The 14394-nt window shown below is 53.9% G+C and overlaps 1 protein-coding gene across 10 annotated transcripts in view; it reads left to right on the top strand.

Annotated features, from left to right (window-relative positions):
• Positions 1-14394, top strand: part of GUCD1 (guanylyl cyclase domain containing 1) — a 15711-nt gene extending 1317 nt beyond the window's left edge. For 2 of the 10 annotated variants that reach the window (XM_055252360.2, XM_063623611.1), the window contains exons 2-6: positions 6187-6271; positions 7113-7278; positions 8176-8267; positions 10733-10974; positions 11718-14394. In XM_055252360.2, coding sequence (XP_055108335.1) covers positions 6187-6271; positions 7113-7278; positions 8176-8267; positions 10733-10974; positions 11718-11809 — 677 coding nt within the window. In that variant the 3' untranslated portion in view covers positions 11810-14394. Of the gene's footprint in view, positions 1-6186; positions 6272-7112; positions 7279-8175; positions 8268-10732; positions 10975-11714 lie in introns of all 10 variants that reach the window. The other 8 variants (XM_055252363.2, XM_055252367.2, XM_055252361.2 and 5 more) reach the window with 5 other exon arrangements.

Below are 14394 nucleotides of genomic sequence, written 5' to 3'. Positions count from 1 at the left end.
TTCACCCTCTGGTTCTCTCTGCCACGCGGTAGCCTGAGCCCCTTTGGGGCGGAGACCCGGACTGGTATTCAATGTCTTGCCCGTTAGTTTGCTTGCCCAAGACGTAGGGGAGGGGGAAGACGTGATTCCTGTCCTGCTGAAGGCGCGGGGTTGATGACAAACGGAGTGCTAGCTAGTAAACTCTGAAGTGAAGTGCCAACTGTGGAAGAGGTCAACAGCATGTGGGACCCTGACCTTTAGGTGTCACTCCCAGGGAGTGTTCTCTTTTGTGTTTGCTGTGTGGAGTTGGTGGGGGATTTACATCTCTCCTCCTCAAGTTGTCTAGCCCTGTGGTCTGAGACAAGATACTTGCCTTTCCTGAACCTCAGAGGAGGAATGGCTTACGTTCACAGGGAGTGTGTTCTACGAGGCAGGCGCGCGCTGCGCGCAGTTGTTTACATGCAGTGCCTCATTAATCCTTATAACGACGCAGTGAAGTAGGTGCCCACTGTGATTTGCACTTTTGCAGCTGAGCAGACTGAGTCTGAGATGGGTTAAGTATTAAAGGCTAGTGCACTGCTTGCCTTCCTTAGTGACAACCACTAACTGAGGTCAGGCCAGGGCCTTCCAGGCAGCCCTTTGGCTCCAGGCAGCAACATCTGGCTGTGGCTTTGTGTTCAGAAGGCTAAAGCTGTTGTGGGGACAGATGCCAAGGCCTCGCCTAACCTTATCACCCCCAACATGAGCATCTCTAGGTCCGATCCGCCCTTGCCGAGACTGGAGATGGCCCTGTGGGGCCTGCCAGGCCTCAGGATCAAGGAGTTCTAGAGCGCAGGGCAAGAGGAGGAGGGGCAGCTGAGTCTCTGAGAGAGAGCTGCTGTCTTGTGCCACATTTTACAGCTGGACACGGAAAGGCATGGACAGTCATAGCCTGGCAGAAGATAGCCCAGCTAGTCAGTGTCACAGCCCAAGCCACAGAGTAAGGAGGGAGCCTCACACAGAGGGCTGTAGTCTGGAAGCCTGGGGGAGGAGGGGTGCAGAGCAGTGAAGTGACAAGTAGGCCTGGGCATCTCAAGGTATGAAGTCTTTTTGGAAAACGCCTTTCATTCCCCAAGCATATCTAAGTGCCTACTCTGGGCTGAGGGTTGGAAGGAGGCAAATGCAACCTCATCCCCATCTACCAGTGAAGAATTCTCATTCTGTGCAATAGGGCAAAGCAGATGCCTCTTTAAGGACTCCGTATTAAGGGGCCCTGAGAGTGAGAGGGATTAGAACATGGAGACAACATTAACATTTCAGACCAAGGAAAGCTTGTCCAGCCTGCTGCTTGTAACCCAGGATGGCTTTGAATGCAGCCCAACACAAATTCATACACTGTCTTAAAACATTATGAGATTTTTTTTTTCTGCAATTTTTTTTTTTTTTTAGCTTATCAGCTATCATTAGTGATAGTGTAGTTTATGTGTGGCCCAAGACAATTCTTCCAGTGTGGCCCAGGGAAACCCATTGGAAACTCCTAGACTAAGGGATGTGCGAGAGCAAAAGCTGGGGAGGAAACAGTATGAGTAGAGAAAAACAAAAAGGCAGTGTGTGGGTGCTGTGAGGGGTTCTTGAACAGGCAGGCATTCACCGTGACAGCACAACATCCTGCATAGAGCTCTCCCACTGCTCAGCTCTTTATGAGTCCCTAGGGGTCAGGGCTTGGGTGGGTCTTTAGTTACCTTTGTGTCCCCAGAGCCTAGCAAACAGTGAGGGCTTAGTAAGTTCATTTCCTCTGGCCTGGCACAGTAGCTCACCCCTGTAATCCCAGCACTTTGGGAGGCCAAGGTAGGAGGATTGCTCGAGCCTAGTTTGAGACCAACCTGGGCAGCATAATGGGACCCCATCTCTACAAAAAAATTTTTAAAATTATCTGGGTGTGGTAGCCAGTGTGCCCATAGTTCCGGCTACTCGGGAGGCTAAGGTCAGAGGATCCCTTGAACCTGGGAGTTCAGGGCTGCAGTGAGCTCTGGTCATACCACTGCACTCCAGCCTGGGCGACAGAGTGAGACCCTGTTTCAAAAGAAAACAAAAAGTTCATTTTTTTCTTTTCTTTTTTTTTGAGATGGAGTTTCACTCTGTCGCCCAGGCTGGAGTGCAGTGGTGTAATCTTGGTTCACTGCAACCTCCGCCTCCCAGGTTCAAGCGATTCTCCTGCCTCAGCCTCCCGAGTAGCTGGGATAAGAGGCTCTGGCCTCTGCCCGGCTAATGTTTGTATTTTTAGTAGAGACAGGGTTTCACCATGTTGGCCAGGCTGGTCTCAAACTTCTGACCTCAAGTGATACCCTTGCCTTGGCCTCCCAAAGTGCTTGGATTACAGGTGTGAGCCACTGTGCCCGGCCTAAAAAAGTTTATTTCTTCCAGCAAATATTTATTGAGTTACTACTAAACATTCAACACCAGCAACTGAGAATAACAGTGAACAAGATCAGCAAGTTTCCTGCTGTCTCAGTTCATTTGTGCTTCTATAACAAAATACCTGGGACTGGGTAATTTAGAAACAATAGAAATTTCTTTTTTTCTTTTTTAGAAATGGAGGTCTCACTATTTTGCTCAAACTGGTCTCAAACTCCTTGGCTCCTCTTGCCTTGGCCTCGTGAGTAGTTGGGATTACAGGTGTGTGCCACTGTGCCCAGCTCTAGAAATTTAATTCTTCACAGTTCTGGAGACTCTGAGGTCCAAGATCAAGGCGCTGGCTGGCAGGTTCTGTGTCTGGTAAAGGTCTGTTCCTTGTAGATGGTGCCACCTATGTGTCCTCATATGGTGGAAGGAACAGAAAGGGCATGAACACTATGCTTTTACATGACAGAAGAACAGAAGGGCAAAAAAAATGGCCTATGCTAGTTTCCTCCAGCCCTTTTATAAGACACTAGTTCACTGATGAGGGCAGAGCCCTCCTGACTTCCCAAAAGGCCACACTTCTTATTTATTTATTTATTTATTTATTTATTTATATTTTTGGTTGTGGATATCTTCCGCACCCATCTCTTCATACCACCACAATGGACATTAAGTTTTAACATAAATTTTGGAGAGGATACCATAGCACCTGCCTTCAGGAAACTTGCCGTCTAGAGAGAGAGTGGCTTGATGCTATTGTTACTTTTGCCAAGCACTGTGAAGGAAACGAACAGGATGCTGTGAAGGACAGTCCCCTCGTTTCTCAAAGGCTTAGTCAGAAAAACCTCTAAGAAGAGATTTTGAGCTGGGACCTGAATGACTAGAAGGGACACAACCTTGAGAACAGCCGGGAGAGAGTTTCAGACAGAGGGATCCTTACATGCAGACGCCTTGGGGTAGAATGAAGCCTTGATGAGTTCACAGGTTAACTAGACCACAGGTGAGGGTGGCCAAGATAAGGCTGGCGGGCCAGGTTAGGCAGGGCCCCGGTAAGGGGTGAGAACCTTATTCCAAGAGCAGTGGGAAACTGAATGGGAATCCCTACAGCTGCTGTATGTAGAGGTGGGAGAGGTGCTGAGCGTGGAATTTGGGGCAGGGACAGGCAGGGGTCAGTGCCACTGAATCCTTGGCAGTGATAGCAGGGGAACATGTGAGCGCCTTGAGTGAATGGCCTGGGTATCTTCTGGAGGCATCTGGGTTAAGAGGAAGGAAGAGAATGAGGCCTCAGTCCAGCCTGGGCTTAGCATACCGGGCCCCAGCTGGGGGCAGGTTCACATTATTAGCACCTGCAAAGGGCTTTATAGATGTTCTTGTCCTTAGTGTTCATATCACCCTGCAGGCTGGCATCTGGTAGTCCATTTCACAGAGGAAGAAGCAGGCACAGAGAGGCCAGGCAACTCAGCTAGCAGGTGGCCTGCTTTGCTCATGCCATTGTGCCTTCCATGGGCCCTGCTGCACGTGGAGTAGAAAGACACCAGGAGCAGTGATAGGTCCCTGCCTCCTGGGAACATATAAGCAACACAGGAGGGCACAGACAAGCTCAATGCAAGGGCCGCATCCTAGGAGGCAAAGTGTGAACTCAAGCCTGGAGAAGTACAGGTGAGTGAAAGGGTGTAGCCAGTCTGTGATCAGGGAAGGCCCTGGAAATGGTGGCCTCTGAGCCAGGCCTTGAAGGCTGGGGAAGGTCAGACATAGGAAGGGAGGAACTTAGGATTCAAAGGCTGGTAGGTTGGAAAGGCCAGGACAGATCCCAGGACTAGTGAGTGGCCGTCTTAGATGGTGCACACAGGGAAGTGAGGGGAACTGGGGCTGGCACAGCAGGAGGGCTCCTGGGGTGGCACTACACAGAGCTGGTCACACAGTCCAGGAGAGACCTGCCAGATGGGGAAACAGTGTGGGCTGAGTGTTCACGTGATGAATGAGTGTCATGAGTGAGTAACAGCAGAGATAAGTCTCTTCCTCTTTAGACTCTGAACTTTGTCCAGGTTCATGAGGTGGCTACGGAGGAGGGTCCTGCATGCCACATGCCCATTTGCCCCACCTCAGGGCCTTAGCACATGCTGTTCCCCCATCCCCTCTAAGGCACACCCCCACCGTTTCCCCCAGCCTAGGCCTCTATTTTGCTATGTTTGCTTATTTTTGCTATCCACCAGGAGAGTGACTTTGTGTCACTCACTGCTGTTTCTCCAGTACACACGCCAGGCACTTAACTAGGCTTTTGGGAAATATTTGTTGACTGAATGACTGAATCAGACCAAAGTCCCCCTGTTTAGGGATGGCCAGACTCATTCCAGCAAGAGGAAGTCAGCTGCCCAGCCCACAGCCAGCCAGCAGTGGCACAGTTGGGACTGGAACGCTAGGTCAGGCCCCTTCTGCTCCACCTCACAGCCTGGCAAAGACAGACCGCGAGGTCGCCTGGGGTTGGTGGGGGATGGAGCTCACAAGAATATTCCATATGCCGCATAGTTTACGTGACAGTTCCCTTCTCCTGGCCGTGGTCTCACACCCTGGTGGTCCTGGGGTCTTTGGAGTCAAGCAAACCTCCAGGGGCCTCATGAACTCAGATAAATTATCTGCTGAGTGCCTCCCATGTGCCAGCCCCGGAATGAAAGCAGGAAACAAAACAGCCCCTGCTGACCAGGCGGGATGGCTCACGCCTGTAATCCCAGCACTTTGGGAGGCTGAGGTGGATCACCTGAGGTCAGGAGTTCGAGACCAGCCATGGACAACACGGTGAAACCCCATCTCTACTAACATGATAATTAGCTGGGCATGGTGGCGCATGCCTCTGGACTACAGGCTACTTGGGTGGCTGAGGCAGGAGAATTACTTGCCACCCGGGAGGTGGAGGTTGCAGTGAGCCGAGATCATGCCATTGCACTCCAGCCTGGGCGACAGAGCGAGACCCCATTGAAAAAAAAAAGAAAAAGACCCTGTCCCTCCTCCTCAGAGCTCCCACCAAAAGAAGGGCTTTGAGTAGGCATGGTGGGCAGTGAGTGCACATGTGGGTCACTGGGCCTGAGAGGGGCAACACTGGAGAAGTGACATCCAAGGGCAGGAGTTAGCTCAGGCACCTGGGAAGCCAAGTATGTCCAGGCAGAGGAACCAGGTGTGCAAAGACCCCTGGGGTGTGAGGGATTGTGACAAGCAAAGGCAAGGGTGCAGAAGGTGCTAGGGCAGCAGCCATGGAGGTGTTGTCTTTTTTTTTTTTTTTTTTTTTTGAGACAGAGTCTTGCTCTGTCCCCCAGGCTGGAGTGCAGTGGCCCGATCTCAGCTCACTGCAAGCTCTGCCTCCCGGGTTCACGCCATTCTTCTGCCTCAGCCTCTCCGAGTAGCTGGGACTATAGGCGCCCGCCAACACGCCCGGCTAATTTTTTTTTTTTTTTGTATTTTTAGTAGAGACAGGGTTTCACCGCGTTAGCCAGGATGGTCTCGATCTCCTGACCTCGTGATCCGCCCGCCTCGGCCTCCCAAAGTGCTGGGATTACAGGCTTGAGTCACCGCGCCCGGCCGGAGGTGTTGTCTCAAGGAATGTGGGACCCAGCTCACTGGAGGATTTTCAGTTGGGCTGACCTGCTCTGGCCGGTGTTTTGGGGAGATCACTGCTATTGTAGGAGCCTGGATTTGAGGGGATTCCTGAAGGATTGTGGGAAGGTCCCTGAGCAGCCCTGCAGGGTCTAGGCAGGAGGCAGTGACACTGGCTCCCATGAGGGTGGCAGTGGTGGGCTCTGCGCTGAGGGTCTGTGACCTCCCTCTGTTTCTGCACAGGGGACTTTGTACAGCTGCCTGTGCCCGTCATCCAGCAGCTCTACCACTGGGACTGTGGCCTGGCCTGCTCCAGGATGGTGCTGCGGTGAGTGGGGCCAGGGCTGGGGGCCCAGGTGCTCCCCATCTACATCTTCTGCTCTGGCTTGGGAGAGACCTGGGTGGGATCCATTGTCCATGTAGCTGTCTTTGGTTGGGGCTTGCAGGAGGCCAAGCTTCTACCTAGTCCTAGTCCCATCTGCAAAAGCAAGCAAGGGGTGGACCAGGCCTTCCAGGTCTCCATGATAGTAATGCCTGGGGGCTTGGGGTGGCCAGGAAGTCCCAGCTGCCCAGGCCTGTCCTACAAGGCAGTTCTGTGACTGGGACAGGAGGCCCTCCACCCCCCAGCCTCTGGCTCCTGGGAGAATGGGGTGCTGACCGTTAAGCTGAGGCTGTGTGAATATCACAGAAACCTGGACAGTGAGATCCAAGAGGAACTATAGCCGTCACCTTGTACAAGAGTTTTTCATTTGGCTTCCTGGAACCCCAGGGCAGCTGCATCTTCATCTGTTTTACATCCTGGAAATCCCAGCAAGATAAAATTCAACAAGGGTTCTGTGCCTAAAACTTTGAAAACCACTGATGTGATCAGGGACCTCATCTTAGAGATGAAGCTAAAGAGAGGCCAGAGAAGACAACGACTTGCCCAAGGTCACAGACCCCGACATGAGAGATGTGAGAAGCAGAGTCCAGGCCTGCAACTCTGGAGCCAGGACGGTGCCCCAGGCAGCCTGGGCAGTGTGTGGGCAGGACCTAGGGTCTCATGATGAAGGAGGGAGACTTCTGGGGAATGGGACCTGTGACGGGGCTCTTGGGCCAGTGGGTGGAGGGTGACTCGGACAAGTTGACCCTCAAGAGCAAGCTGAGCTCCCCAGCGCATCTGCCTGCAGGTACCTGGGCCAGCTGGACGACAGTGAGTTTGAGAGAGCCCTGCAGGAGCTGCAGCTGACCAGGAGCATCTGGACCATCGACCTGGCCTACCTGATGCACCACTTTGGCGTGAGGCACCGCTTCTGTACCCAGACCCTGGGCGTCGACAAGGGCTACAAGAACCAGGTGAGCTACCAGCCACCGGGCCTTCCCATGTGGGGCCACACAGAGGTATAAGGCCACCTGGTTCCAGTAGTTGGAAGAGGGAGCAGTCAAGGGCTAGACACCCAGGTAGATAACCAGGTGTGCACAGACCAGGGAGCAGCAGCAGAGAGGCTGTAGGCAGGATTTGGGAGCCAGTCAGAGCAGGTGCCCTTGCAGTCTGGCCTGCCCAGAGGATCTGAGTACTAAGTCCTGGCTCCTGTCTGCCTGCCTTCTACAGCCCTCAGAATGTGCAGAGGACACTTCCTATGTTCTTTCCTACTGTCCTCAGCACAAGGCAGGCCCAGGGCCTCTGAGAACATCACTGACCTCATCCAGCCATCATTTGCACATTTTTTTACCTTTCACCAGGAGAGCCAGCTTTTAAGCTGTATAATTGGTAGTCTAGAAGAAAACCAAAATACCATCTTTTTTTTACCTTTTGAAAAATAATGCCAATATAGCCATGCCAGCAAAGTGTGTTCCGTGGACCACACCTAGCTAAGCCAAGCTGTAGCTGAACTGTCCCAGGTGGCTCAGCCTCATCTTCCTTGCTTATTCGCTATGGGCTCCTGCTCATGCCTGCCAGAGTGTACAAGCCCAAGGGTGATCGATCCTCCCCAGAGAGCTGACCTGAGCCCAGCTGCCCACCCCTCTCTCAAGCATCATCCTCATGCCTCTGGGTGTTCCTGCTTCCCTGCTCCTGCTTAGGACAGACAGCTTTCTGATCGGGCTTGCTGCATGTACCATCTGCCCTGGCAGGTGGGGCTCCTCTGCCCTCCTGCTGTCTCTGCCTCTGTAACATGCTCTTTAGTTCCTTCATCTAAATGGAGTGAAGGCAGCCTGGGTGGTGGCCACTCCAGCCCCCTCTTCTCTGTTCAGTCCTTCTACAGGAAGCACTTTGACACAGAAGAGACCCGGGTGAATCAGCTGTTTGCACAAGCCAAGGCCTGCAAGGTGCTGGTGGAGAAATGGTGAGCCCCCCAACCTTCCTACCTGCCCTTCCTCTCACGCCTGCTCACCCACAGATCTGCAGTTGGGAGGCCTCGGGATGGTGTTCAGGAAATGCTGGGACTCTGGAGCCAGGCAGAACTGGCTACCCGGGTGGCTGTGGGCACTGACTTGCCCCCTTGAGCCTTGGTTTATGGAGATCACTGGGGCTACATGACCCAGGCTCTGACCAGGGGTGGATCCTGAGCAGGTGCTGGAGGGATAGGTGAGTGAGAGAGATTGCACCTAGCCCTTGGGTTGCTTGCAGAAAGACAGCATGGGACAGAACACAGGACCCCTAATGAAAGGGCGATGGCCTAAGAGGAATGTGTTGGTGCAGTGATTGACAAGGGATGGGGAGCAGGGAGGACCCAGTGTGTAAGGGTTGCTGTGACCTTACAAGGGCCTCCCCTTCTCATCTGTATGCATTGGGGCTGGATTCTGGAAGACCCTGGGTGCAGTTTGCCCAGATGTGGATCGCATTCTTTTCTGGGCTACATGGTAGTGGGGCTCAGACCTGCTGCCTCTAGGTCCTGGACAGGCTCTTCTCAGATTTTCCCTTTCTTTGCAGATTTATATTTTCATTATTGACGTACTATAATCACATGATAGGTGATTTAGAAAATGGGGGGTTGGGGGCTGGGTGCGGTGGCTCATGCCTGTAATCCCAGCACTTTGGGAGGCTGAGGTGGGTGGATCACGAGGTCAGGAGATCGAGACCATCCTGGCTAACACGGTGAAACCTCGTCTCTACTAAAAATACAAAAAATTAGCTGGGCGTGGTGGCGGGCGCCTGTAGTCCCAGCTACTTGGGAGGCTGAGGCAGGAGAATGGCGTGAACCCGGGAGGCAGAGCTTGTAGTGAGCCGAGATCGCGCCACTGCACTCCAGCCTGGGCAAGAGAGCAAGACACTGTCTCAGAAAAAAAAAAAGAAAGAATATGGGGGGGTGGGATCTCATGGGCACATGTTGGAAGGAAAGGCAGCAAATGTTTATTTAGCAGCCCTCAACAGGTGCTGTCTCCTTGAGTGGGAAAGCTGTTGCTGTCTGTTTCTCGGGGGAGGAAACTGAGGATGAGAGACACCCAAGGTCACCCCCAGCATCTTGGCCATGCCATGATCTGAACGCATGCTTGGTATCCCTTGAAGCCTGTAGCTTTTCCTTCCAGCCAAGCCCCTGCTTTTTCCCTATAGCTGAAATCCCACTCCTGTGCACTGCCACTGGGAACTCAGCCAGCTATTTTGTTTCAAAGACCAAATGGAAAAATGGCATGTTTCTTCGGCCAAGGCAGCAATCCAAACTGCCACGTGACTCAGCTGAGGCTGGGCCAGGCCACGTGGTACTGATGCTGCCACTCCTAAGGAAAGCCCCAAGTGGGTGAGCAGCCCCTCCAGCAAAGATGCAGGAGCCCCTGGCCTAGAGCTCCCCCTGCCCACAGCCCCATCTGCCCTCTGTCCCTCTGGGTGTTTTCTTTTTTTTTTTTAAGAGACAGGGTCTTACTCTGCCATACAGGCTGTAGTGCTGTGGTGCAATATTGCAATATAGCTCACTGCTACAGCCCCAGGCTTAAGTGATCTCCTTGCCTCAGTCTCCCGAGTAGCTGGAACCACAATCTTGTACCACCACGCCCCACGCCTGGTAAATTTTAAATGTTTTTGTAGAGACAGGGTACTGCTATGTTGCCCAGGCTGGTCTCTAATTCCTAGGCTCAAGCGATGCTTCCACTTTGGCCTCCCAAAGCACTGGGATTACAGGCGTGAGCCACTGTGCCCAGCCCTGCTCTAGGTTTTCATTTGGATTTGCTGCCTAGTGGAAGGCACAGGATGGGGCAGCGCCTTCTGCCAGTGAGGGAGGCTCCAGGCAGATGTCATTGCTGAACTGGAGCTCCCCTGGAAGCAGTGTGGCCCAGCCCTTCCTGGGCAGCCCCTTCTGCCACCAGGAGCCTTAGAAAAAAAGTAAAATAGCTCTTTCAGGGAAGCATTTGGTTTTGAAAGTGTCTGAGCCACGCTTGGCTCAGATTTGGGGGATTAGATTGGGCTGGCAGTTTTCAATGTAAACCACACATGATTTAGGGTACAGGAGAGACAGGGTTGGGCAAAAAGAATTCACTAACCAGGCTGGGGTGCAGTAGGAGGATGGTTTCTGTGTGCTGCTCTAGTGGCCCTTGACTGGACCCACCTGGAGCTGAATTGCTCTCCCTGTGAAGGGCCTGACAGGGCCAGCTCATCTTTGTGCACATTCAGACACACACACACACACACCCCGCACCAGTCTCCTGCTTGGCTCTAGGCTGAGCCTGGGCCACAGTGACAGAGCAGGGAGTTCAGGGCAAAGGGAAAAGGAGTCAATCCCCAAGCTTTGTAACAGAGAAACAGGCACAAGCAGGGATCCAGTTGAGGGATGGGGAATGGGGGCCCAGCAGCACCAGCTGACCCCCCTCCTGCCCACAGCACAGTGAGTATAAAGGACATCCAGGCGCACCTGGCTCAGGGCCACGTGGCCATTGTGCTGGTGAATTCGGGGGTGCTGCACTGTGACCTGTGCTCCAGCCCTGTCAAGTACTGCTGCTTCACCCCCAGTGGCCACCGCTGCTTCTGCCGCACTCCTGACTACCAGGGCCACTTCATCGTGCTGCGTGGCTACAACCGGGCCACTGGCTGCATCTTCTACAACAACCCAGCCTATGCTGACCGTGAGTGGTGGGTGGGGTGGGTGAGGCAGAGTGGTCTACATTCACTGTTCTGTATGCCCAGTGCCCATGATTCCCACCCATTCAATCTAGTGTGGCCAGGGCCTCCCTCCCTACCTTTTCCCCAAAGCCCCTGCTCCTCCTGGGCTCTTGTCACTGGGGCCACCCCTCAGGCCATGCAGGCAAACCTGCCGCAAACTGTGCCAGCCTCCTCTACACTCTGACCACCTCTCCCTCCCACACCACAGGCCCCACGCCACTGCCCAGGTCCATGCCTTACCCTTTCATGCTGCCCAGGCTGCACCCCTCCCCCAACCCCCAGGATGGCCAGCACATTCCTCAGAAAGAAAAGCCCGGTCAGACCCAGCCCCTGCTCTAGACCCATCCTGGCCTGCCTGCTGTCCTCCGGGCACAGGGAAGGGCTGTCCTGACGCTCATAGACTGGATTCACATAGACAGCCCCTGGACAGACACCCTGATCACATAGACTTACCCCGTCTGTGTGGCCTGGAGCACGTTTCTTCCCCTCTCTGGGCCTTTCTCCAACTGCTCTATTGGGGAGGAGTCAGAGAAAGCTCATGAAGACCAGGATGGGCAAGGAGAGCTTCCTGGGGGTGGAGGACTTGAGAGGAATGGCCATACGGATGGGACACAGACCTCACCCAGCTCCCCTGGGCACTGTGTTGGTGGGGTAGGTGCTCTCTCACAACCCACTGACCCTGTTCTGCCTTCCCCACCCCCAGCAGGAATGTGCAGCACCAGCATCAGTAACTTTGAGGAGGCCAGAACCAGCTATGGCACAGATGAGGACATCCTCTTTGTCTACTTGGACAGCTGACAGCAGGAGCCTGGTGTGCCTAGGCCCTCGGACCCCATCCCCACCCCAGCCGGGCCCACTCAGGATGCCCTGGCCCAGGCCTGGGGCTGCTGGGGTTGGAATGTGGAACTGCAGCCTCAGCCCATCTGGCAGAGCCCCAGGAACTCTGGGAGACTGTGGCACAGCTGCTTTGTCTGCCAGTGCCATGTGTTGTCATGTCGCTCACGCCAAGCCCCTGCTGGCTCCTGGAAGCATACCCCAAGACCCCAAGCCTTGACTCCAGCTGTGCCCACAGGAAGTCCAGTCCCAACAGTGCGCTTGTTGCCTTTGAGCCAGATCCATGGCAATGGTCTCCCCACAGACCGCAGGACTGAGCCTGGAGAGAGAAGTCGCTTGACGGATGCCACTTGTCAGGACAGTATGTGAGTGTCTGGAGACAGCATAGCTGACCCCAATACCCCAGGGCTGAGGACCCCTCCAGGCCCCTCTCTCCTGGAAGTGCTGCATATGCTCCTGTGCCCAGTGGTTGACACCACCACCTCCTGCCTACCCATGGGCCCAAGTTTCAGTGGCTCATTACAGGGCGTCTGGCCCCTGCCACCCAGCATAGACACACCTCACAGCTGCCCTGCCATGCAGAGCCCTGGCTGCTGGAGACTCTTAAACCCCCCAACAGCCCTCCAGGTCCTCCAGCTCTGTCAGATGGAGGGCTCTCGGGGGTGTGGCCTGGGCCTAGATCCCACTGGTAGGCCTCGTGGCTGGCAGCAGTGTGTGCTCTGGGAGTAAACAGCTGCCCTAGCCCCAGAGGGATCCCTGCACCCAGGACTCCTCCTGACACCAGCCTAAATCCTGACAGCAGGGTCTGCCCTCTGAGTGTGGTGAGCCCCTAGTCCTTTAAGGTTGGCTGCTAAGGCCCGTGCTCCAAAGCAACGGGCGGGGGCAGCCTGCAGCTGCCCACTCAACCTGGTCTTCACACCAGGTTGCACAGGATACTGGGTCTCGTCTATCTTGACGGAGAAGAGGGGTTCCTGCCCAGGATCTTACAACACAGCAGGTAGCATAGAGCTCTTTCCTTCCTCTTTTTTTGGCAGGGGTTGGGGTCAGGGGTTGTTTCTTTGAGATTTGTTTTCATTTCTGAGGGATAATCACCTTCAAGTAAAACAGTGATAGCAAGAGTGAAGGTACTTGGGAACCACTAACACCTCTCACAGGGCAGTTAGCCAGCTCAAGTTCTTTTTCAGAGGAAGGGACTTGGCCAGCAGTTTAAGTACCTGCCCCTTCACCTCTCAGACGAGGCAGCTGACAAGGCAGCTGGCCCAGTCTGGGGAGTCTGCCCAGGACAGTGGTGGAGCTGAGTCTTGAACCCCAGTCTGCACCTAAAAAACTAAAGGAAATGGATCTTTTTTTTTTTTTTGAAACGGAGACTCACTGTTGCCCAGGCTGGAGTGCAGTGGCACGAATTTGGCTTACTGCAACCTCCGCCTCCTGGGTTCAAGCGATCCTCCTGCATCAGCCCCCCAGTAGCTGGGACTACAGGTGCGTGCCACCATGCCTGGCTAATTTTTTTGTATTTTTAGTAGAGACCGGGTTTCGCCATGTTGGCCAAGCTGGTCTCGAACTCCTGAGCTCAGGTGATCCACCTGCCTCGGCCTCCCAAAGTGGGAAATGGGTCATTTTCAAAGGGGCAATAGTGATACCATCCCTGCACTCCTGGGTCCTGCTCTTCCAGTGCCCAAGGCATGGCATGGTGGCAGCTGTGCCCCCGCCCATTGCTTTGGAGCACAGATGACTCTGGGGGCAGAGGTGGGCTCTGTTTAGGAAGGCAGTCAGACCACTCAGCCAAATTGCTTCTCAACCCTAGACAAAGCCTTTGGCCAAGAGGGAGGTGCTGTTAGCTGGGCAGCCCTTCTGGGTTTCAGAGACCGGTGTTGGCTCTAGACTGGTCTCATCTCCATTGCCTTAATGCCAGGTGGCCCAGGAGTACCCATGCACAGCAGCTGTGGGGTGTGGGCATCTTTAGGTGGTGTTCTGGTAAAATGGTTGGAATAGCTATATGAAGGAAACCAGTGGGAGGAAATGAAGTTTTCAGGATGGTGGGATGTGATTCAGACAGTACACATGCTGTTAGGGCTGTCACTAGGGAGCGGCCTTCATGGAGGGTGGTAACAGCACCTCAGTCCATCCAAAATGTTTAGAAACACTCAGTCTCTGGTCCCAGAGGATGGCTTCTCAGGGCATGCCACAAGTTAAAGGTCAGCTGCCTGAAAGATGAATGAGAAAGCTGCCCATTCTCAAGACCCATCTGCCTAGGGAGGGTCACAGAGGCAGGATGTAAGACACACTGTGTTGCATTCTTGCACAAGTCATGAAAATGGGGCCAGAGAGAGAGCCTGGACATCAGGGACTTTTGCCCACAGCACATGACACCCACAGCTGCCCAGCCTGTCCACATGCTGGGGACCAGCACAGCACCTGAAGCCATGTGGGACAGTGGGCTTTGTTCATTCTAGCCACGGGGATGAAAGGGATCTTTTGCATTGCAGAGATTTTATATATATTTTGTTTGTAATGAGCCATTCTCAATAAACATTATTCTCACTGCAAAA

Source organism: Symphalangus syndactylus, chromosome 18 (assembly GCF_028878055.3).
Source record: "Symphalangus syndactylus isolate Jambi chromosome 18, NHGRI_mSymSyn1-v2.1_pri, whole genome shotgun sequence".
Classification (NCBI taxonomy): Eukaryota; Metazoa; Chordata; class Mammalia; order Primates; family Hylobatidae; genus Symphalangus; species Symphalangus syndactylus.
The sequence above is the reverse complement of the archived record's forward strand: the minus strand, read 5'-3'. Positions and strand labels throughout refer to the sequence as shown.